Here is a 23,183-nt window from a genome sequence, read left to right on the forward strand (position 1 = left end):
TGGTACACCCTGGATCATGAAGGGATGATTTCCTGTTTGGGCATCACCCCAGACAAAGGCCCCTCTATGCAACCAGTGTATCCCACAACCATGACCAGAAATATCACTCACTGCCATTCCTTTCAGAGCAAATCAGTAGAACACAAGTTGCTCTCTTCATAATGTCAGCACAAATGTCATCAACTGTATTAATAACATTTCCTCCAAAACTAGACACAGTTTGCACACCATTGAATTATGAGTTTTGTGTAACAACTTGGAGCCGTATAAGCAGTCAGCGGACATGATCAAGACATATAGCAAAGTGTTTCTCATGCTGTAAACAAGAGTTTGATTCTGCCTTACATTATGACCCCCCCCACCCCCCACATGAGGATCATTGTGGTTGCACATTCTCTAAGTTCAAGGGTGGAGGCCACAGTCTAAGGCAATGAGATCACCTTGCTCTGTTCAAACTTGAAAGGGAACCTCACAGTTCTCTGAAAGGTGCAGAAATGTTGATCTTTTCCTGAGTCTCAGGGAAAAATCAACAAGACTGCACAGAGGCTTGAAGTTATTTTGGACAGGAAATTAGAAAGCAAAAACAACATGATACAAGAAAAGGACAATATATCTGAAACAAATTAATTTGGGTTTGAAAAAGTGACTTCTTGTGACTCTTTCTCATTTCATAAGTCACTTAAATTATGTCCTATAGAATTTAAGTGACTTCTGAAATGAGACAAATATATATTATTTAATTATTGAACTTAATTGCTTAAAATTTGTTATTACGCATGCAGTACATTATTATTAATATTACAATTATGATTGTTAGGATTATTATTATTATTTTACAAATAGAATGATTTTTTTAAATATCAAGAAGTTTTCTTGATTACACCATTTGACCTGAACAAAATGCGCCTTTTCATAAAATTGTCCAAATATTAGATTGTATATTAAAATTTAAATATTGTATTAAAAATGCATAATTTGTATTTACATTTTTTTGACAACTAAATAGATCCGGACAAGATCGAGAAAGAGAGAAAGAGAGAGAGAGAGAGAGAGAGAGAGAGAGAGAGAGAGAGAGAGAGATCACTTCATTGACCCTTATGTACAAATTTGCATACATTTTATTCGAAAACCCCCTACTCGTGCGTTTACAGCGTCATGTGCTGGGAGACAAGAGTCACTGCCACTGATGTGGGAACGGGACCTTACAACAATAAAACGCTCGCTGCAGCGCTATTGTCCGCGCACTGGAACGAATCATCGCCCAGATCCAATGAAAGCCCCTTTCAATCCAGGGGATAAACGGGTCTTAGAATTCTTAAATAAATAATCATTCATAACCCCACGATTTATTGAGATGAAGTGCTAAACTGTACTGTTTGAAGTTCACTTTCGCCACTCCATCGTTGGAGAGCGATATGGTCCCTCCCCTATACGAGATCCTTTGTGAAAATCTTGTTGGGACTTTTTCCTCCCTTTTCACTTAAACGTCAAGTGTAATTCCTACCGAGGGCTTCGTCTCTGTGCTCTCCCTGTCTTGAAGGTGAAGTAGATATGAGAAGAAACGGACTATCAGCTTCTAAGAAGAAGACCTCTGAGATGAATTAATCTCCCTGAACGCGGGTTTTATTAAAATAACATCTATTTGCGGATTTAACATCTCCATCAATCGAATGATAGCAGGTATGAAGCTTTTCATCTTTTACTGATGTTATGAATAGAGTTCTGTAGGCCTTCTTCCTGCTGATATGTGGAGTATATTTGTAACTGTTCGTAAAAGAGAATACTCTTCATTAAGTATCTTATTGGTGGCGTTATGAAATTAACCTTTTCCATCTTCTATTGTAAACTGGTTAATTTATAAAACGTTTAGTGCATCTTTCCTGTAACCTCATTTTGAAGTATTTAAAATAAAAAATGGGTCGCAAAGCTTACAAGTCTCTGATGGATAAACTGTAATTAAAAGTTGTCTGAGAGGAAAAAAATAGTAAATACAAAGTTTGCTGATCTCATAAAAAAGTTTTTTTTTAAATAATAATAAAAATAAACAAATAAAAATTGTTTGGTTGAAATTAATTGAATTCGTACTTTTTCATAATTTGAAAAATATAAAACTGAATAATCTAAAACCTAATAAGTAGCAAAAAACCCAAACAAGCATTTGCAAAAATGTACCATGTTAATCATAATTTGCACCAAAAAAAAAAAAATTATTATAGTGTTTATATAGGACTATTGTATTTGCTGTTTTATACTGTAGTAACTACTATTTTAGTATTTGAAAACCATGGTTTATTATAGTACATTTCTGTAAGGTAGATCATTACTCTGAAGATAATGTTAGGCCTACATTACTGGTGTAAATGTTCGTCAAAAGATGATTGACAGTGAGGGAAAGGCATGCAACTAAAACCAGTCAACTTTGCATTAATTAACCAATGCATGTTTATGAATGTATTTTAAAATGGGACCATCTGCGCCACTGTTTGGTTGAACAGTATGTTGGTTGAAATGCAAAGGTGCAAGATTGAGACTTCGGCCTTCTATTGGGATAAGGAGGTGATGATAACATGCAGGAGAAAATTGCTGCTTCAAATTTATTTTTCTCTTACTTATATTAGAGCCCATCCTTCTACGGCAGGAAAAAAAAAGCTGTCAATCTTCATGAGCAAGGCAGATACAGCCATAATGACGAGTCATCGGAAATGTCAACATTTTTGAATTTGCTTAGACCTCTGGAAGTCCTGAACTTCTCATATCCCTCTCCATTAGGAATACATTTGATTTGTCATCAGGGGTTCTTAACAGGGGCGTTCAAAGGATGCCATGGGGGCTGAGAGCAAATTAATAGAGAGGGGGGCGTTAGGTTAAAAATGAGGGGCGTTTATCAGTCATAATCAAATCTATCATCAAGTTCCAATTTGCATTAAAACATTTATCTAGACTTGTTGGTTCAGTTGGTTCTCAATTATATGGGTTGGTACACATTTGTATTGCGGTTCATCTGATTTTGAAGTCTAGCGATGCATCTGAAGTATCTTGTTTAGCAGCGTCAAATACAGAGGCGGAGGCACAACCTCGGCCTAATGCACCTGCGTGGCTCTGTAGATGGATATGGTTCAATGGACAGAGCAGCACGAGAGCAAAGCTCTAACGGCGGGTTCACACATCCTCCGTGAGCGAGGCGGCTCTGGGTGCAGCACAACACTAAAATAATCAAGAGATTATTGAAAAGACACAAAATCAAATAAAAATTATTCAAACCAAACCTTTAGTACACTACACTTTATGTCTGCATGCAAGTAAACTCAATAAAATAAATAAAGGAAAGAATTAATAAACTGCCAGATCTTTTGCCATTCTGTGTATATACTGTAAGTGTACAGTTTAGACAAAACATCCATGTGTGCTGATAAAGATGAAGTGCCAACTGATCAGCCCCAAAGTTCCCAGTATGCCAGATTACCAACCCAGCCCTGATCGCGGCCCATTTGGCCCCGTTTCAAGGCAGGCCCACCGGGAAAAGTCCCGGTTCTCCTAATGGCCAGTCTGCCCCTGATGTTACATCTTACACCATGGTGGTGAAGAAGGTCTATGCTTCTTCGCGTTTACTATGGTCTGGTTACAAATGCCTCTGTTAAAACTATAAAAATAAATAATGTATGAATATATTTAACTGTTCAAAAAGGCAAATGTCAAATATATTAACAATATGACTTTTATTATTAGTTTTTGTCTTAGCATTTTCATTTTATAGGCCCCAGATAAAGCCCTCCATCTGCTTGAATTCAAGAAAAGTAAGGTTTGGTCTCACATTCATAACATGGAAGCCTGTTGAATTGATAAACAAAACTTGTTAATCAATTCAACAAAATGCAAAAGTTGCATTGAGCAAATGAAGCAAATAGCACAAATATTGAGTTTTGTGTTTTATGTTTTTTTTTCTCTTTTAATTTTTTTTTGGTACAACAAAGTCACCGCTTTCAATTTATGTGAGGGAAGGGAATGAAGTAGGGGGGCGTTCATCAAAAAGGGTTGAGAACCTCTGGCCTAGATCCACACACATATTATTCCTCACACTTTGTCCACGGAGGCCCCACTGTTTCGTCTGTGCAGATGATCCTCACAGATGGGGTGGCCAGTCTTTATAATCCACAGTGGAGGCATGTCAGAATGAAGTGTGAAGGGGAGGAGAGGGGTTTGCGCTCCTGGGGGAAAACTGTACAGAGTCAAGGATGTGGTAGCAATATATATTCTGATCTACCCTCCCCACCTCCAAATCGGCCCCTGATGAGAAAATGTTACTGTAATCATTTTTTTCTCCGGAAGTGCTCAGAAGTCTAGCAAATGGTGCTGACACAGGGTGACTTTGAAATGCTAAATTTTGCATTTTGCTGACAGCTTTGCCAGACCCCTTTGGTGAGTGTGTGTGTGTGTGGTAATAATTTTTGCCATAATACACTTAACTGTACCTCTCCTTTAGTTTTTGTCCTTTGTGTTCTATTCTGGATTACTTTTGCTTTGTGCCACTGCTATTGTAGGTTCCTAATGAATAATTAGAGGAGTTTGTCCTTGTTTTTAAGTCGCTTTGTATAAAAGCATCTACAAACCCTACTAAAAAACAGCTTAAACCAGCTTAGGATGGTTTAAGCTGGTCTCCCAGCCTGATCAAGCTTGCCTGGTTTCCTGGGTTGCTGGGCATTTGAAAGCCAGTCAAGTTGAGAGACCTCACAGACCAGCTAAAGACCACCTTGGCCTGGCTGGGAGACTAGCTAGACCATCTTAAGCCAGCTAAGGCCAGCACTCCAGATGGATATTTTTAGCAGAAAGTTATGTAATAATCTATTATTATGTATAATTATGCTGCATCCATGCAAAATCAACTTTGTACATGTTTTATTTTTATTTTTGGTGAGTGATTCCATGTGTAACCTGCATTTTATAGCTGCAGACAAACAAATATATTTTCATTACTTAGCAAATTGATGGTCTAGAAAGAAAGAAAGACAGACATATGACGAAGACAGACAGACAGACAGACAGACAGACAGACAGACAGACAGACAGACAGACAGACAGACAGACAGACAGACAGACAGACAGACAGATAGATAGATAGATAGATAGATAGATAGATAGATAGATAGATAGATAGATAGATAGATAGATAGATAGATAGATAGATAGAATTTACCTGAGGCACAACCGAATGCCGAAGTAGCCTACTGAATGGATAGTTTTGTGTAGCTACTGTTGTGTGTGTGCATGTGTCTACATATGTTTATCATATAATTTTGTCCTCAGATTTGTTAGAAACAGTACCAATAGCATACTACATCAGTAGATCCCAGTATGTACTTATTACTGACATTCAGCCAGAGAGTAGGGAACATTTCCAAACCACTGACTCAAAAAGCTCAAGAGTCTTATACTCCCCACCTCTAGCCCAACATGCCTCTAGTCTCCACAGACAGAATCATTATCCTATAAATGTAGATTTCTTCTGTCAGTGCTATTTAGAGACAGCTAAATCTCTCTAAAGAGTCTAGTTTTTAATTGTGAACATATTTGTCTGCTATCTCACACATCTGTTTAGGCTCTTAAGCTAATGCATTAAGTTTGGCATTGAAGAGATATTTTAGTTATTTCTTATGTAATGAAAATGATGTGTGTTAGGAATAATGCTCATCTTAAAAGGAGAGATTCAAAAGTTGTGTTTAGGAATCTTCTGAAATACTATTGTTGATTTCAGAGGTGAAATTACAATTAGGTCTAAATATCTGCGGAATGGTAAGATGGGGAATTGTAAGCTATAGAGAATGCAAGTACGATAACAGGTCTTGAAAGGTGCCTAAAAGTTGTTGTTTGTCTCCCCCTATTGGTCATGGCTATATATAGGCTAATGAAATGCTTACATGTAATTTACATTTGTATAATAGGCAATATGATAATGGGACAACTATCAGGAGTTATTTAGTTTAAACAAAACGTATAAAGAAAAAAAATATCTTAATTAAACGAAAATGAATGGCAATGGCTGTACTGTTTTTTTTTTTTAGGCAAAGTTAAAAATGTAGTATATCAAGGGACAATTCATTCTAAACCACTTGTTTTGTTTATGCTGAAGAAATATGCAGATTATTGTCATTTCTGCTTAGGATAGCGAGGAAACACTGAGCAGCACAAAAAGAGATTTTTTTCAGAAAAAAGCCTTTTTGACATAATTACATGCAGAATTATTACATTTTCACTGGTTAGCTTGAATTCTTGATATCAGCAATGGAATAACCACTAGTGAAAATGCTAATTCTTGATAATGCTAATTCAGTAATGATATCAATAATTACCATTTTTACACGTAATTCAATTGCTGATATCAGCAATAGACATTTGCACTTTAGTAACAATGTAATAATGTATATAGAAAATTGAAAATAATTTTTCAAGTAGAACATTTCTGAAAGTTTTTAGGGCAAACCTAATTACTGATATTAGCATTTCCATTAGTAGAAATTCCAATGCTTATATTAAGAAGAATTTTAACTATTAAAATGTAATTGTTGATATCAATAAATGCTTGATATCCTTCACATGCTTAGACATCAAGGGCTTCTTTTGGCATTAAGTCCTGTACCTCAGTATAAAGAGTCCAGCTGACTGCAACCTAGTCTCATAGAATGAACTTATTATAACAAAATTGTTTAAAAACTGACTTTTATGGCCACTTTCTATGTTTTGCTGCTGTTTTGAAAATGTCTCGGTTACGTACGTAACCTTGGTTCCCTGAGACGAAGGGAACAAGACATTGCGTGCTAACACATACGGGGGAGTTGTCCTTCCACACGACCTAGTTGAAACCTCTCTACAATAACGCCAATATTCCAATATTGGCTATGGTGTTTGAGCCCTGCCCTTTTAGGCGCGAAGCTGTCCACTATAAAAGCAGGTGCACAAACACCATTCCTCATTTTTTTTTTTTTTTTTTTTGATTGGGGGACAAGGAGCACATCGCTCGCACCTCAGAAGAAATCTGAGTCTTGTAGTGCGACCAGAATGTCTCGTTCCCAAGATTATGTACGAAACTGAGACGCTCCCTTACGACTCAGTACACTTGACATTGCATGTTAACGCATATGGGGAACAGCATCGCATCACGCCGCACTTCACAACATAACTTTCCAGAAAGGAAACATGATGCGGCAGTCCCATGGGATGCCGACCAACAAGAGTATGCTGCAAGTGAGTGACCCTCATATTGGGCAAGGAGGGGAGAACTCGGAATGAATTTATGAACTATTGTCATGTAGTATGAATTAACCCCTTCACGAAGCGTGAAAGTGCTTGTGACTTTATAGTAAATTACAACTGCTTGAATGCAGGCGATTATGTAAAATTATGGGGAGCCCGTACTTAAAGTTAGGGGCATAAGTTTGGCAAACGTAATGGCAAGCACTCTGAACAGAGAGGACTTGTGAAGAGAGAGACGTTACGTCTGGGTTGTAAAACCTTGCAAACATGTTTTGAGAAGACCATCCTGCTGCAAAACATATGTCTTGTAAAGACACACCGTTCATCCATGCCCACGAGGAGGCCATGCCTATAGTTGAGTGTGCTTTAACAACAATTGGGCAAGTCTTACCCTACTCATAGGCCAGGGTAATCACATCAGCGATCCAGTGAAAAAGTCTTTGCATGGAGATGGACATTCCTTTTGTGTGTCCTCCATAGCACACAAAGAGCTGATCAGACAGTCTGAAATGGCGGGTGCACTCAACATATGCATGTAGCATCCGCACGGCATTACAAATGCAAGGATTGTTCCTCATCCGAATTAAATGGAGGAAGGACGAAAGCTTGAAGGTTAACCACCTGCGCTCTGAAGGCCGTGGTTAGAACCTTAGGCACATAGTCTTATTTGGGTTTGGCAGTGGCTTTTGAAAGACCGGGGCCAAACTCCAGACATACAAATGTGAGAAAGAGAAACAACATTTTGAACAAGATTGTGAACAGCAATATTCCTTTCCCTGCAACCAACAATGGGGAGATGGGGAAACAGTGTTGTGTGTAATTGTGGCAGCTCCGTTACACACAACAGAAAAAACAGAAACAATATAAATTAATAATTAAATAAATTGATCTAAATTAAATTGTTCGGGTGCCAGACAGGATTAAGTCTATCAAAATTACAAAAAGATACCACAGATAAGCTCTAAAAGCCACCAGTTACATACATACAAAATAATATTTTTTTTACTTTTTAGTTCTCTACACCAACATAACATAAAATAAAAGGCACAACAAAAATTGCTTCTGCGGAGCAGACTTGGAGGGAACAGCGAGCTCTGCATTCCTTTTCAAAGGGCTGTGCTCGTCAGGAGCGAGTTTTGTTCCACCGGCACGAGGTGGGCTTCTGTTTGAGCCACGCCTTGCTTGGCCTCACCGGTGGCTCGGCGGCGGTGCTGAGGCAGTGGGCATGAGGCTTTTGCCCGGGCGCTGACTTGAAACAGAGCGGGAGCGAGCCGACTGTGAAACATTAATCGGCATAAAATGTCTAATAGCCTGTGATTGTTGCTCCCGGCAAACTTATCTACAGAGCCACTGGCTGGCTGGAGACACTGGAGAATCCAACAGAGCGTCTTTTCCTTGTCACGCATGTCTGTGAGGGTCAGCAAGATGTGACGATCCAGAACTACCAGGTTGCCCATTGACTTGCCAATGTAGTTCTTTGAATGTCTCTGGATCATAGCCTTGCTCATCCATTTGCTTGACGAGCTTGGCTTGAAAGACCTGGAGCACCACCATCACGTGAAGAGCTGAACCAGCTTGGCCCGCCACTTAGTATGCTCTTCCAGCCAGTGAAGACGTCAGTCAACAGGGCCTGGAAGGATGAATGGGGCATGATTTCCACTAGTTTTCAACTATGTTGTGTGGATTGACAACTCCTTTATATGTGTTAGCACGCAATGTTAAGTGCACTGAGTCATAATGAAACCACCGTCCTAATCCAACCAAACATGCTAGAAACGTTTGTGAAAGTAAAACCAAAGTGACATAAAAGCGACACGATATAACGTTGTTGCTTCAGAAACATAATGCTTTTCATGTTGAATTTACTTTTAAAAACACTATCAGTTAGGTTTAGGCATTGGTTAAGGATAAGGATGTTTATTTTGTTCACATCTCATTTTTCTTTTAGGACACTATTAGTTATGGTAAGTCTAAAGTTTTAGGTTAGGGAAATTTACTGTTAGGGATGTTTCCTCATTAAAACCTCCATCTAAAATTCCTTTTAAAAAACCTTGTCTGCTTACAACATTTCACTTGTCTTTGTCACTCCCCTCTGGACAATTCACTGGCAAACTGCAGCGAAACATGCAATACAGAATGCAATTTTGATTCGCAAAAATCAGAACCTGCGCTCGCCAAATTGATGCCCTACACATAGTTCCGCAGTTGTCTGATGAGATGGGGTGAGAGATGATAATCTTACATTATGCAAACTGCGAGGTGATCGTCTGTGTTCTGCATCTTCTATCGGGTCCTTGAATAACGTATAAGTGCAACAAAGGGCATCAAGTTTCTGGTGCCCCCTAGAGTAAAAGGGTGCCCATTTAGGGAGTTGGTGCCATACGTAGACTGCTTAATAAGAGTATAGGGGACGGTGATATTGGAAAATATTTGCCATTACAAATATTTCATGACATCAGCCTGAAAAAGTCATAATGGAGCTACACTGTAATAGAAGTGATAATGAATGTCTCATTCTTCAATATCTCACTGTCATTCTGTTCCTTTGTTTTCTTTCTGTCTGGCTTAGGGGTCTCTCTGCAATGGGCCCCATACCCTTTAGTCTATTGCTGTTCATCTCAGCACTAACTGTGCTGGTAGCTGCAGCATTGGATGATGCCACAGGTGATGATGAGTACACCTGGCTGCAGAGGAAGTTACCACTGGTACAAGAAAAGCAAACGGTGCTTCTGAACAGTTCAGAGTTTTCAGCCAAATCTCAGAGCAAGTTCCAAGGAATATGTGGCATCGAGTGCCAGCGGGGCCTCCCTGAGCCCAACTTAGATGATTTGGAGAAGCTACTGTCCTATGAAACAATGTACGATAATGGAACACGCACACTAACTACAGTCTCAGTACAAGAACTAAATGTGAGCAACGACTGGACGAGAAGCTCTTTGTCCCACATGCGACACAGACGAGAGGTCTATGGCACAGACACGCGCTTTACCATCGCTGACAAGCTGTATTCCTTGAAATACCCTTTCTCCACCTCTGTGAAGATCTCTACGGGCTGTTCTGGAGTGCTGGTGTCCCCCAAGCATGTGTTGACGGCTGCACATTGCATTCACAATGGAACAGACTACCTGGATGGGGTACAGAAACTCAGCGTGGGGGTGTTGAAAGAGAAATCTCGCAGTAGGAAAGGCAAGAAAGGAAAAGGAAGAAAAGGGAAAGGAAAAAGAAAGAATAAGGAGAAGGAAGGAGAAATTGATGAAAACAAAGGGATTAGAGAGAATCACGAACGTAAGGGCGAAGGCAAAGGAAGGAGGAACCGCAGTAGCCGCAGCACTGTTTCTGAGCAACCCTCATTCCGCTGGACGCGAGTTAAACAAATGCAGGTGCCGAAGGGCTGGTTCAAAGGCGTCTCTGAGAACGTAGTGGCTGATTATGACTATGCCATCCTGGAGCTTAAGAGGGCGCAGAAGACCAAGTACATGGATCTAGGTGTCATTCCCTCAATCAAGAAGCTGCCAGCCGGACGTATCCACTTCTCGGGCTTCGACGATGACCGGCCGGGCAATCTAGTGTACCGCTTCTGTTCCGTGTCTGAGGAGTCCCACGACTTGCTGTACCAGTATTGTGATGCCAAGCCCGGTTCCAGTGGCTCTGGCGTCTACATTCGCCTCAAAGAGCCCAACAAGAAGAAGTGGAGGAGGAAAATCATTGGGGTTTTCTCAGGTCATCAGTGGGTGGATGTGAACGGGGTGCAGCAGGATTACAATGTGGCGGTGCGCATCACACCTCTGAAGTATGCACAAATATGCCACTGGGTTCATGGGGACTCCAGTCAGTGTCAGGATACCTGAGAGACTCCATCATTGACCCATCTGACTGCTTCTGTCCTTTCACACACCAACACTTCCCTTTTACAACGCCTCCCATTGTACTTACAAAAGTTCCAAAACATTCCATTGGTATTACTATGGTATTCTTGGTAGTACCTTTGAGTACCATGCAAACATCAAGATATATGAATTTCAAAACTATGGTATATGTCAGAGTACCATGGTACAGTATTACCATCTGATACCATCACTGTACCATAGTACCATTGTACTTCACAAACTGCTGCATTCATTCACAGTATAGCCTACATCACAACATTCATTACAGTATGATGGGTCTTTTAATACATTAATTTATTTTATTAGATACCTTTTTATATGAATCATTAAGAGTGAATGTATTTCTAGATTAAATTGTCTTAAATGAGAGGTAATTATATCCTAAACGGGGTAATGTAATTTCGAAGTAGACAATGTACTGTTAAATTTAATCAGTGTTGTTTTGCAATGGGAGGCATTTATTATGTCTGTTTGTCTGTACGGATGTCTTGAAATGTAGATGTGTAAAACCTAGATCTGATTAGCTGACACAGAAAAAAAAAATACTTATTTTTTCTGAGAGAAGCAGCTTTGATCCTTATTTGTGGATCTTGTTTTTCTTTTTAAAGGACATATCGGATTATTCTTTAATCAGTGTGCTGGTGTTCTTTGAAAACACTTTGTTACTGTTCTCATTATAATACATGATTTATTTGTTTGTCTATAAAAGCTTAAAGTGTAAACTGTCTTCATGGGCTTCAAATTGCAATTATGTTGTTTCTGCCTTTTGTTTCGTAATACAGGCAGAGTCAGAAATGTTGCCCTTGTTGACCTTTGGTGCTAATTTAATGTTAAATATAAAATATCTGAGGACCAATCAGAGTAACAGCCTACTGTAGAACTATTACGTAATAGTTACGTAAGACAATGTCCTTCTTAATAAAATACACAGAGTTATTTAAAGTTAGATATAGTTAATGGTAAATATTGTTTGTTTTTTGTGATTGTGATATAGAGCAAAGCAATGTAGCTATATAGGAGATGTAAATAAAAAAAACTCTTAATATAATGTTGCATTGAGTTTTCAAATGTTTGTTTTAAAGGACCAAATAAACTGAGATTTATATGTATTGGTCTGAGGAAAAAAAAATCTATAAATAATAATGTTTTCTTTTTCCATCAACAAAACAACTGCTAACTCACATCATTTAACACATCTAGTTCTAATCTAATGATAATCACTTAATTTGTAGAATGTTTTTATCCATTCATAATTTTTGTTTCTTAATTAAAAGACATCCTGGTGAAAACAGACAAAGAACTCGGGTTGGCAATTCATCCCATCAGTGTGTTTATTGCATCTCAAAGGGCTTGGCATGCACTATGTAGGGGTGTCAAATATGAAGCCATAAATCAAAATAAATGTATTTTAAGAGAATTGAAATAAGAGTGATCCAAAGATCTGCCTTTGTCATTTCAATGACAACAGAATACAGAGATCTATCTTGGATAGTGAGTTACAGAGTGTAGAGGTTCTACAGAGCTGTCAATCAAACCTTTTTGTAACACTGTTTAACAGTGACCTCCTCTGAAAACTATTACAAAGATCTAAGAGTCTATCACTGCTAATACCCAGCATGTGCACCAATGCCCCTTTATTATCCAGAATGAAACACAACACTCCATCCATACAAGAAATCTCCTCCACACTCCATTCTGCTGTACAAACTACACTACCACCACTCACCAACAGAGAGAGCATTATTTTACAGTTACATGTAACAAACTAGGAGTAGTAGGGGTTCTTAGGATAAGACTGAAAAACAAACTTGTGAATGGTTCTTGTACAGTTATACAAAATAACACTACATGTACCAGCTTCAAATTGGAATTCATACAAGCACAAGTAAATAAGACACTCAAACATCAACAGCATTCCACTGACTACAACTGTAAGATCTTGAGGAGGTTTTCGGAAACATCCAGATAACCAGTTTAACAAGTTGCTGTACTGTACATATTGGTTACATCATTAAATGACTGAAAAACTTCATCTGAGATTAGTTGTGTTGAAGTTAAGTGTTCATCTGGTTTTAAAGTAAAAAAAATAAGGAGGTTATTAAATCCAGAGATGTATGAGAATGTAAACAGAGAACTGAAAATACATAGGAAGAATTAAAGTAAAGTAAAAAAATATATGACAGACCAAATCAATCAAAATACAGAAATGACATGTAATCATCCAGAGGTTCATCTAGGAAACAGGAGCTTGGATATGTTATTAATTTAAAACATATTTGTTAATCTATTCAATATATATATATACACAATGTATATATTTAATTTATTTATATTTGTAAACATACATGTCAGCTGATGATAGATAACAACATCATGTCTTCTTATAATTTCATTACCAGGTTCACATCAATAAGTTGTCCACACATAAAGATCAGAGAAGAGGGGAGATCTTTGCTTCATTAATGAGGATAATATACATTGCACACTGTTCCAAAACTAACATACAACAGAAAGCGCTGGAACAACCGTGTTCAGGGCAGATTGCCACATCTTTGACCCCAAGAGGGCAGTCCCAGAGGTACCAGAAGTGATTTTGAGGAGACCAAAACATCATTCATTTCAGATTTAAACACTGGAAAATTTTGACATTCATACACAATCTTTTTTTATCTGTTTTTAAGTAGTTTTGTTCTGTTTCGCTAAACAAATTATGACATCGAAATAAGCATATCTTAATTTCTTGGCTTGTTTTTCTTTCATTTTTTATGATTAAATTCACAGTTCATTGCTACAACATGACACAGGAAGGTTGGGTTGGGAAGAGTGGGTTGGATTCATGTTTGGGGCAGGGTCAGTGGATCTAGCAGTGGGCTCCTCGGGCATCTGGGGGTGTAAACAGACAGCAGACCTCTCTCAGTAGAGCTCAATCTCTGAGAAAAGAATACTGCAAAGAGAACAGAAATGTCACATTATCGTGCTCTAAAAAGTGAAGTAAATTAGTGTCTCAATTAAGAGAGCCATTTGAAAAATAATCATACCTGGGAGATTATAAAAAGTCCTTGATGTTGAGATCTGCAAGGGGGTCCTTGGAGGGAGGCTTTTTGGGGCTCTGAACAGCTGGCCCAGGAGACAACTGAGAAGTCATATTAAAACCAATTTAAAATTATTGCAGATATATAGGATCAAGAATAGTGCCTAAAAACTGTCTTTATGTGTGTTTTTGTTTTTGCAAAGGTGGAACTACTCTCGTTACAGTACTTGAGTACATTTTTCAAATTGTTCTACTTTAAGTATAAATAAATAGTACTTTTACTTGAGTTGATTAATTATTCATCTTCGCTACAGTTATTTTTCACCACAATTACAAAGTTTAAAAAAAAACAATATATCAGAACTTTTGGGAAGTTTTTTGGAAGGATGAAATCAGCAAGTTATAAGCGCTAAATCTGTTTATAAACTAAAACGCAGCACGACGGAAGCCCGCAGTTCACTACATCATGAGCACAGCAGCTTGCATAAACTGCCGCCGGTGTCTTCTCTTCTCTAGCTTCTCCAAGACTTTCTGCCCTGTCACTATACAAGAACTGTAATACTGTGATTTTCGGAATATTTCATTTTATTCTGGAAATAAGCCGTTCATTAAGGTAAGAGGGAACTGTCTGAACACGTTTAACATAAGAAAATATAAGAACATTTTCTTTAGTACCAAATTAGCATTGTAGAATGCTTTTGTAATGAATAGGTGACACAATATATGTTTGCCATCATGGGAAAAGAAACATTTTTACAAATATGACAAGTTATTTCAAACCAGAATAATAATTTACAATTAATGATTTTGGCAGTATTTTTGATCAATTTAATGAATCCTTGCTGAAAGGAACCATCAATTTCTTTCAAGAACAAAATGTCTTTGTATCTAAAAATGGAAGCGTATATACTATATATAATATAATTTTCATAAAGTAACTTGTAATGTAATTACTTAAGTAGTTTTTCAGCAAACTACTTATTTACTTGTCATAACATTTCTCAGTACTTCTACTTGCACTCAAGTAACTTTACTTTGTTTCTTTACTTAAGTAAAGAAATCAGTACTCTTTCCCCCACTGTGTTTTTGTGTATGTTAGGTGAAAACTTGTTTACTGGTACTCCAGGTGTTGCTGATGCTGCTGGCCCTGTAAATGGGGGTCTCATCATTGGTTGACCCATCATCATAGGCTGGGGCATCATGGGAGCTCCGACTCCTGCTACTGGGGGCTGAGTGAAAAATGGCCCAGAGAAGTAAGGATACAGAACATTACCTTATTCCAGAACAGTTTAACCTTCCATGGCATGCATAAAGCCATGTAAACAATGTTTGTTTCCATAAAAAGTTCCAAAAAAAGAAGGAAACATTTTGGTAAACATAGCCTTGTGGTAACTCTGTTCCAAAAGCGGAAAATGGTCACACCTGGAACTCCAAAATCCCAATTTGTTTTGTTCATACAAGCATTAATCTTCTTCATGGTTACATAAATTATAACAAACTATAAATGTGACGCTAATATAGTCAGGTCCATAAATATTGGGACATCGACATCGAATGGATTTGAAATGAAACGAACAAGATGTGCTTTAACTGCAGACTTTCAGCTTTAATTTGAGGGTATTTACATCCAAATCAGGTAAACGGTGTAGGAATTACAACAGTTTGTATATGTGGCTCCCACTTTTTAACTGTACATGAAAATAGGGCTGTCGAGATTAGAAAATTTGGCTGACAATTAATTGCCATGTAATTGCCATTTTTAGGGCTTGTCACAATTATGAAGATTCATTTTCAAACAAATTGTCATACTTCTTAGTATGTGTTATAAGTAAATTAATAAAATGTCATTAGGAATCATATAATAAAATAAGGACATATGATTTACTTTAAGGCTTTTAACCCCTATTTCACATGGGTAGAATGATAATATTTCAATATTTTTAAATATAAAAATATTTCAAAATTTTTAAAATATCTCTCTCTTTTTGCTCGAATTTTTTTAATTGAATTTTACCTGAATGTTACATTAGATTGTATTGTATTGTATTATATTATAATATATTGTACTTCTTCACTTTCACACATTATTGTAAGGCTCTCTGATTAAAACTCACAACCTTTGAGATTCTGTGTGTATTTAACATCTTTATTCTATCATCTCCACTGAAATAAAGCGGGCATCTCCTCCTCTGTGCCACTGTGTGTCATAAACACTGTGTGCATGTACCCGCAAAGACCAAGAACATTTGCTATTAATTGTACTGTAATGTGAAATAGGAGCACTTCACATTTATTATCAAAATCTGCAGCTTTTATTTTCATAGGTTTTTTTTATTTATTTCAGAAATGCACCAATGAAAGTAAAGCAAAAGTCTAGGAAAATAATGTGTCGCTAAATGGCAACATCATACCATTGAAGGTTAATACAGTGATTTCTCACCATGCCAAAGCCTGGCTGTGCTCCCATTACTGGTGCCATGGCTCCTGGTGGGGCGGCAGCTCCTGAGGTTCCAGGGGCAGAGCCAGGCTATAACATAACCAGAACATAAGATACTGTACATACAGTAAGAGTGAAAGTTGATTTATATGTTAAAAAAAAAAGGAGCAGCTCCTACCATCTGAGCACCAGGTGTGCCCCAGCTAGTGGGAGCTACCTGAGGGGTCCAGTTAGCACCTCCAGTCAGCTTCTTCTCATTCCACTGGTTTTCTCTGCATAAAAAACAGCTGTCAATCAACTTAATATCCACAAATTATTCTTCTCGATTCATTAATTGAGTGCAGACCATTTAAAATTGGCACTCCAGTGCCACGCAAAGTGAACCAGATTAAATTGTCCTCCAAGGCAGAGTGAATCAATCAAGCCACCATAACAGTCATAATGTATTGTCAATACTGGTCAATTCTGCAAATAGGCATTAAAAGCGACAAGATGAATAGGGGTCTAGAAAATACATAGACACAGAACAAAAGGGCACACTCAGAGACTGAACTTACTTCTTTTGGCTTGCCATCCCCAAATCTACAAGAGAGGAAAAACATGAGAGATAAGTTTGAGCTGGGACTAAGAGTACAACACCATGGTGCTACACATGCCAAGCTCAGTCTCTGGCATTCAATGAGCCCTACATCCTCAGTCCTTCATATTTCCATACATACTTCCAACCAGATCAGCAAGTGAAGAGTCTAAGTCTCCTCCAATAGGTTTGGCAGCTGCTGCTGGTGCCATTGTTGGTACCATCGCCGGTACCATTGCTGGTGCCATCGATAGCCCAGCAGCAGGCACAATTCCAGATGCCACTGGTGTCGTTGAAGCCATAGGGGTCCCGCCTGTACTCTGAGGTGTTATAGATGGCATTAGAAGGTCTCCTAATCCGTCAAACACTAGATTGGGCAAAGGAGATCTAACATGAATAAAGTATTTTTTCAGCATCATTTGTAAGTGTAGTTCCCAAAGTACTGAGCATCTTTTGCCCCATTTCCACCTGGTATTAAGATGCATTTTGGACTATCCGAGAAACATCGCCATTAAAACCTGGTCATATAGTAATATGCAACTCTTCTGGCCACTTGTATTCAAATTTCAAGGGGATGGTGTTTGATTTCATGATGACATACATCAATCACTATGTCAGTGAATTGAAGAATGATACAAAAGTGCAAAAAAGTAAAAGAAGATAGAGTTATACTTGCAATTAAAACCCCAAAATGTAAATTCTCTCATCATTTTCTCACACTCATGCCATCCCAGATGTGTATGACTTTCATTCTTCTGCAGAACACAAACAATTTCTCAGCTCTTTAGGTCTATTAAATGCAAGTGAATGGTGGCCAGAACTTCCAAAAGGTCCAAAAGGCACATAAAGTCAGCATAAAAGTAATCCATATGACTCCAGTGGTTAAATCCATATATTCAGAAGCGATATGATAGGTGTGGGTGAGAAAAAGATCAATATTTAAGTCATACACATCTGGGATAGCATGAGGGTGTGTAAATAATGACATAATTTTTACTATCCCTTTTATGTTAGCACAAACATGACATTTAGAGCAGAATTCTGCTTTACATCAATGTGGATAAATCAGTGTGATGTTTGTAAAAGCAGCACAGGAACAGTATATGTTGAGGAAAATCTCTTTCAATTCTGCAAACATTGACCTCTGAGACATTGATATATGATATGAAATCTGCAGCATTATGGAGTGAATTAAAATTGAAATTGCAATGTAGCCACAATCTGACAATCTGACTTTAGATGCCTATTTACTGCAGTATTGAGGGATTCTGTGGAAATTCTGAAAACCTGATGGGGCAGAGCTCAGACTCACGCGCTGCTTTGGTTAAGGAGCATGGCTTCGGTCATCCCATTTGTGAAACAGTTGTCACACTTTTCTTGTAAACATCAAGGAATTCTGATTGTAGAAATTTTTTCATTTTTTGCTATTCGTTTGTAGATTAATTAGGAGTGGAAAGCGATTGAAAATACATCAAAAAGGTCAATGAGAATGAAAGGATGAAAAAATATGTATTTATTAGGCATGTTACGCCAGCAGAGAAGGCTTTACTGGCCCTGAGAAATCGCCACTGGTTACAATTAACATTAACAAAGATTAATAAATGCTGTAGAAGTGGTTTTAATTGTTAGTTAATGTTAACCAATGTTGATAACTTTTTTGTGCTTAGCTGATCACATGCCAGATTTTGTTATTTTAAAGGAATACCTTTATTAACTGATCTTCTGGTGTGTGTGCCACACATCTGTGTCTCTGCCTGTTAATATCAGACACACTGTAGAAGTTCTGTAATGTTCTTGTGCATGTGTATTTATGTGCTTTAAAATTCCCCAATCAGACACTCATTTCCTTTTTAAAGCCGCACAAACTGTAACCAGCTAAATTTTAAAACACTTGTTTTAGCGCAGCGACTGATTGACAAGTGAGTAAGCAGTGCTTCAATGTTGTTTGAACGCATTATGAATAAGCATTTACATTATGAGCCAAATGTGGTCACATGCGATTTTGACCACATTCAACCACCTCAGAATTTAGCTGAAGTGGACAAATCTCAAAACAATTTGGATCCCATTTACACCTGTCTTTAGCATTGTCCTGTTTAAAATGGAAAGCCCAAAATGCATCTTAACACCAGGTTTAAACAGGGCCTTTGTTTTAGCCCAGAACTATTTGAACAGACATCTGGTCAGCAAATCCATAATATACCAAGTCTGATATAAAAGTTCAAGAGTAAAAAAAGATCCACACAATTATCATAAAATTCATGTTAAGAGGTATTCAAATCTGCATCCATGGTTGTTTACTGCATGCATTGGGAGGCTGCAGCAAAACATGGCTGGACAAATTCTGTCAGGCACTGAAAGGGGACATGGACAGGGATTAAACCCCTCTCGGTTCCAGCTCCATTATCTCTCAATTGTCAGTGACCCAAAACTTTAACTCTAAAAGGAAAGGTTTAGGGCAGGGTGTCAATCTTATTTAAAGACAATGGCCGCAATGGAAAAATCTTATGTGGACGGATGTTTTGTAATTGATAAAGGGATTGTTCACCCAAAAATGAAAATCCTTTCATGATTTACTCGCCCTAATGCCATCCCAGATGTGTATGACTTTCTGTCTTCTGCTGAAAACATTTGAAGAAAAATAGAAAAATATCTAAGCTCAGTAGGCCCTTAAAATGCCAGTGGATTGTGATCCGACTTTTGAAGCTCCCAAAAATGTTGAAGAACAGAGTCAGCATAAACGTCATCCATACGACTCCAGCAGTGAATTTTTTGTCTTATAAAGTGAAACGATTGCTTATGGTGCAAAAAAGATTGAGTTCATACAATCGCTGAGTTCACGTGGTCTATCGTGCAACGAATTTGCGATGGCATATTTCGGACGTAATCTCACGTTCTTCTCTCAGTTGAGACATCCAGGATAAGCACAAACTATCGTGCACTATTGTGAGTTAAGAAACAGATACAAATGCAGATCTAAACCAAAATCAACTAAGCTTCAGCACAGCACTCCTCAGTTGTAAACAGCGCTGCTCTTCCGGGTGTGTTGCACGTGCATCAGTTCATGCCAACATGATTACATCAGACATGCATACTGCAGCTAACCCGAAAGAGATGCGTAATAGTTAAAAAGTACAGTACTTAAATATAGTTTTGTTTTTGTTTTCCACACCAAAAGCAATCGTTTCACTTTATAAGGTATTAATTTAACAGCTGGAGTCGTATGGATGACATTTATGCTGACCGCCTGTTCTTTTTGGAGCTTCAAAAATCAGATCACATCCACTTGCATTTTAAGTGCATTTTGATCAGAGATGTTTTTTCTATTTTTCTTCAAATGTGTTCACCAGAAGAAAGAAAGTCATACACACCTGGGATGACATGTGGGTGAGTAAATGATGAGAGAATTATAATTTTTTGGGTGAACTTACCCTTTAAATTATGGTTATACCCATGCATAGCCCATGCACAACACAAACTCATTTGGAGCTTTTAAACTCCAGAAACAAATTTCATGCTGCTTTATTAACTAGTATTGGGGTAAAAGAAAAGGTAGAACATGACATTTACTAATTTAATTGACCAGAGGTCTCTAGAGTACAGTTGAGGTCAGAAGTTTACATACACTTAGGTTGAAGCCATTAAAACTAATCTATGAACCACTTCACAGAATTCATTAGCAAACTTAGTTTTTGCAAGTCGTTTTTCCAACAATTGTTAACAGACAGATTGTTTCACTTTTAATTGACTACATCACAATTCTACTGGGTCAAAACTTTGCATACACTAAGATAACTCTGCCTTTAAGCAGTTTGGAAAATTCCAGAAAATGATGTCAAGCCTTTAGGCAATTAGCCAATTAGCTTCTGATTAGACTAATTGGAGTAAATTGGAGGTGTACCTGTGGATGTATTTTAAGGCCTACCTTCAAACTCAATGTCTCTTTGCTTGACATCATGGGAAAATCAAAATAAATCAGCCAAGTCCTTAGAAAAAAGAAACTGTGGACCTCCACTAGTCTGGATCATCCTTGGGAGCAATTTTCAAATGCCTGAAGGCAGAGGCGGCGGCAGCCGATATTACCGGGGCTTCAGCCCCGAATGTATTTTGAAAAGTTGACTGACAAATATGAAACTGGACAATAGCCTATGTAAACTCCCGAAATCATAAGTTGCCTTATTTCATTGTGCTTTGGCTTTGCACATACAGCCTGTAAAAATAGACATGGGTCTTAAAAATAATCTAGCCTACAGAATACGTTTCTTTGCTGTCGGTAGCCTATGGGCTACTCTGTTTCTTCCTCTCTGTTGAATATGCAGCAGGTAGGGGAGGAGCTTGCACAGTCATTGACATCAAGTAATGTTACTTAGTGGCGAGTTAACAGCAGTTAGCAGGAAAGACAGCAAAAATGAAGCAAATGAGGCTTTGGGGATTTTTACGAAAGAAGTCAGTGGGTAAGAATTCACATTTGTTTTTGTCCTTAAAGTCTGAAGATGATCATCTGGCTGGCTTTCACCCACAGTAGGCTAAACTTCAAGAGGTCCACTACCGACTGTCATTACATGTTGTAGCCTCTAGCCTCCTTGTTAGCGCACCCGCCTCTTACGCCAGAGACCGCAGTTCGAATCCCGTTCGGAGTGTACTTTTCTTGTTTATCAGGTGTTGTTTTCGCTAAGGATAACCAATAAGCATTAGCATAAAATGTACGTGTGACTTGTTTTGTGATATTACTTTGTAGTAAATATACACTTTGATTTGTTTCAATGGTTTTGTAGAGTGTAGCAAAGATGAGCAACAGACTGAGGAGCAGCAGCAGCTGTGCCAGAATCAGGCATGGAAACTGGTAACAATTAATCAGTCACTTTACTTTAGAGAAAGTTAAAAGTGAAACATTGTTTATCCCAATGCTCCTAATGATCCTAATGAAAGGATTTTGACAGATGAACATGGAGAATTATATACAGTTCGATGCCATGGTGTGTCAATGAACTTAGACTAAAGTCATTCATGTATTGCTTTAATTTAGGATCTTATACATCATTTTGAGTATTTATGTCAAAAAACATAAATTATTTATATTCAATATTTTTTTACCTCACTTTACTCACTATAATATAACTCTTTTGTGATGACTTAATTGTAATGTACATGAAAATTCAAGAGTCATGATAGATCTTAGGGCAATCCCACTGATCTGCTCTTCCCAATACATTTTCTTCAATGGTATTGGTCTACAATTCGAAATATGTAGCACTTGATGAATTAGTTGTTTGAAGCTGATTTGCAATACGCTATGTGCTGTATCTGTTCTTCTGCATCACATTCAGGGAGGAGAGAGGATACTAGAGTGGAAGATTTAGGAACTGTAGAAACAGGCCCAGCCAGAGCAAAACTCAAAGAATACCCTCTCACCAGCTTTGGACTACAGAGAAGTGGTTGCTAGTGTGAAAATAAAATTGTCTGGGCTAAGCCCCGGATGTCCTTCAATGCTGGAAACGCCTCTGCCTGAAGGTATCCCATTCATCTGTACAAACAATAGTATGCAAGTATAAACACCATGGGACCATGCAGCTATCATACCGCTCAGTAAAGAGACACATTCTGTCCCTAGATGTGTCAATCCCAGAACAACAGCAAAGGACCTTATGAAGATGCTGGAGAAAACAGGTATACAAGTATCTATATCCACAGTAAAACAAGTCCAACATCAACATAACCTGAAAGGATACTCAGCAAGGAATAAGCCACTGCTCCAAAACACCATAAAAAACCAAGACTACTCTCCCGTGAAGCATGGGGGTGGCAGCATCATGTTGTGGGGGTGCTTTGCTGCAGGAGGGACTGGTGCACTTCACAATATAGATGGCATCATATATTAAAGCAACATCTCAAGACATCAGCCAGGAAGTTAAAGCTCATCACAAATAGGTCTTCCAAACGGACAGTGACCCCAAGGATACCTCCAAAGTTGTGGCAAAATGGCTTAAGGACAATGAAGTCAAGGTA

General features: G+C 38.1%; 2 protein-coding genes across 2 annotated transcripts in view; one reads left to right on the forward strand and one right to left on the reverse strand.

Annotated features, from left to right (window-relative positions):
• Positions 1–1,191: 1,191 nt before the first annotated feature.
• LOC127657958 (inactive serine protease 35-like) lies at positions 1,192–12,225 on the forward strand. Its single transcript, XM_052146995.1, has 2 exons — positions 1,192–1,680; positions 9,815–12,225. The coding sequence occupies exon 2, from the start codon at positions 9,828–9,830 to the stop codon at positions 11,091–11,093; it is 1,266 nt and encodes a 421-aa protein (XP_052002955.1). The 5' UTR covers positions 1,192–1,680; positions 9,815–9,827; the 3' UTR covers positions 11,094–12,225.
• Positions 12,226–12,425: 200 nt separating this feature from the next.
• LOC127657959 (clathrin coat assembly protein AP180-like) overlaps positions 12,426–23,183 on the reverse strand; it is a 53,829-nt gene continuing 43,071 nt past the window's right edge. Inside the window, exons 23-29 of the mRNA XM_052146996.1 lie at positions 17,320–17,544; positions 17,158–17,182; positions 16,779–16,872; positions 16,604–16,690; positions 15,279–15,392; positions 14,171–14,265; positions 12,426–14,076 (exon numbers count right to left, since the gene is read on the reverse strand). Coding sequence (XP_052002956.1) covers positions 14,179–14,265; positions 15,279–15,392; positions 16,604–16,690; positions 16,779–16,872; positions 17,158–17,182; positions 17,320–17,544 — 632 coding nt within the window. The 3' untranslated portion in view covers positions 12,426–14,076; positions 14,171–14,178. The remainder of the gene's footprint in view (positions 14,077–14,170; positions 14,266–15,278; positions 15,393–16,603; positions 16,691–16,778; positions 16,873–17,157; positions 17,183–17,319; positions 17,545–23,183) is intronic.

This window comes from Xyrauchen texanus, chromosome 17 (genome assembly GCF_025860055.1).
Source record: "Xyrauchen texanus isolate HMW12.3.18 chromosome 17, RBS_HiC_50CHRs, whole genome shotgun sequence".
NCBI classification, from domain to species: domain Eukaryota; kingdom Metazoa; phylum Chordata; class Actinopteri; order Cypriniformes; family Catostomidae; genus Xyrauchen; species Xyrauchen texanus.

Coding starts and splice junctions, on each gene's coding strand:
- LOC127657958 (XM_052146995.1), top strand. CDS start 9,828: ATGGGCCCCATACCCTTTAGTCTATTGCTGTTCATCTCAGCACTAACT.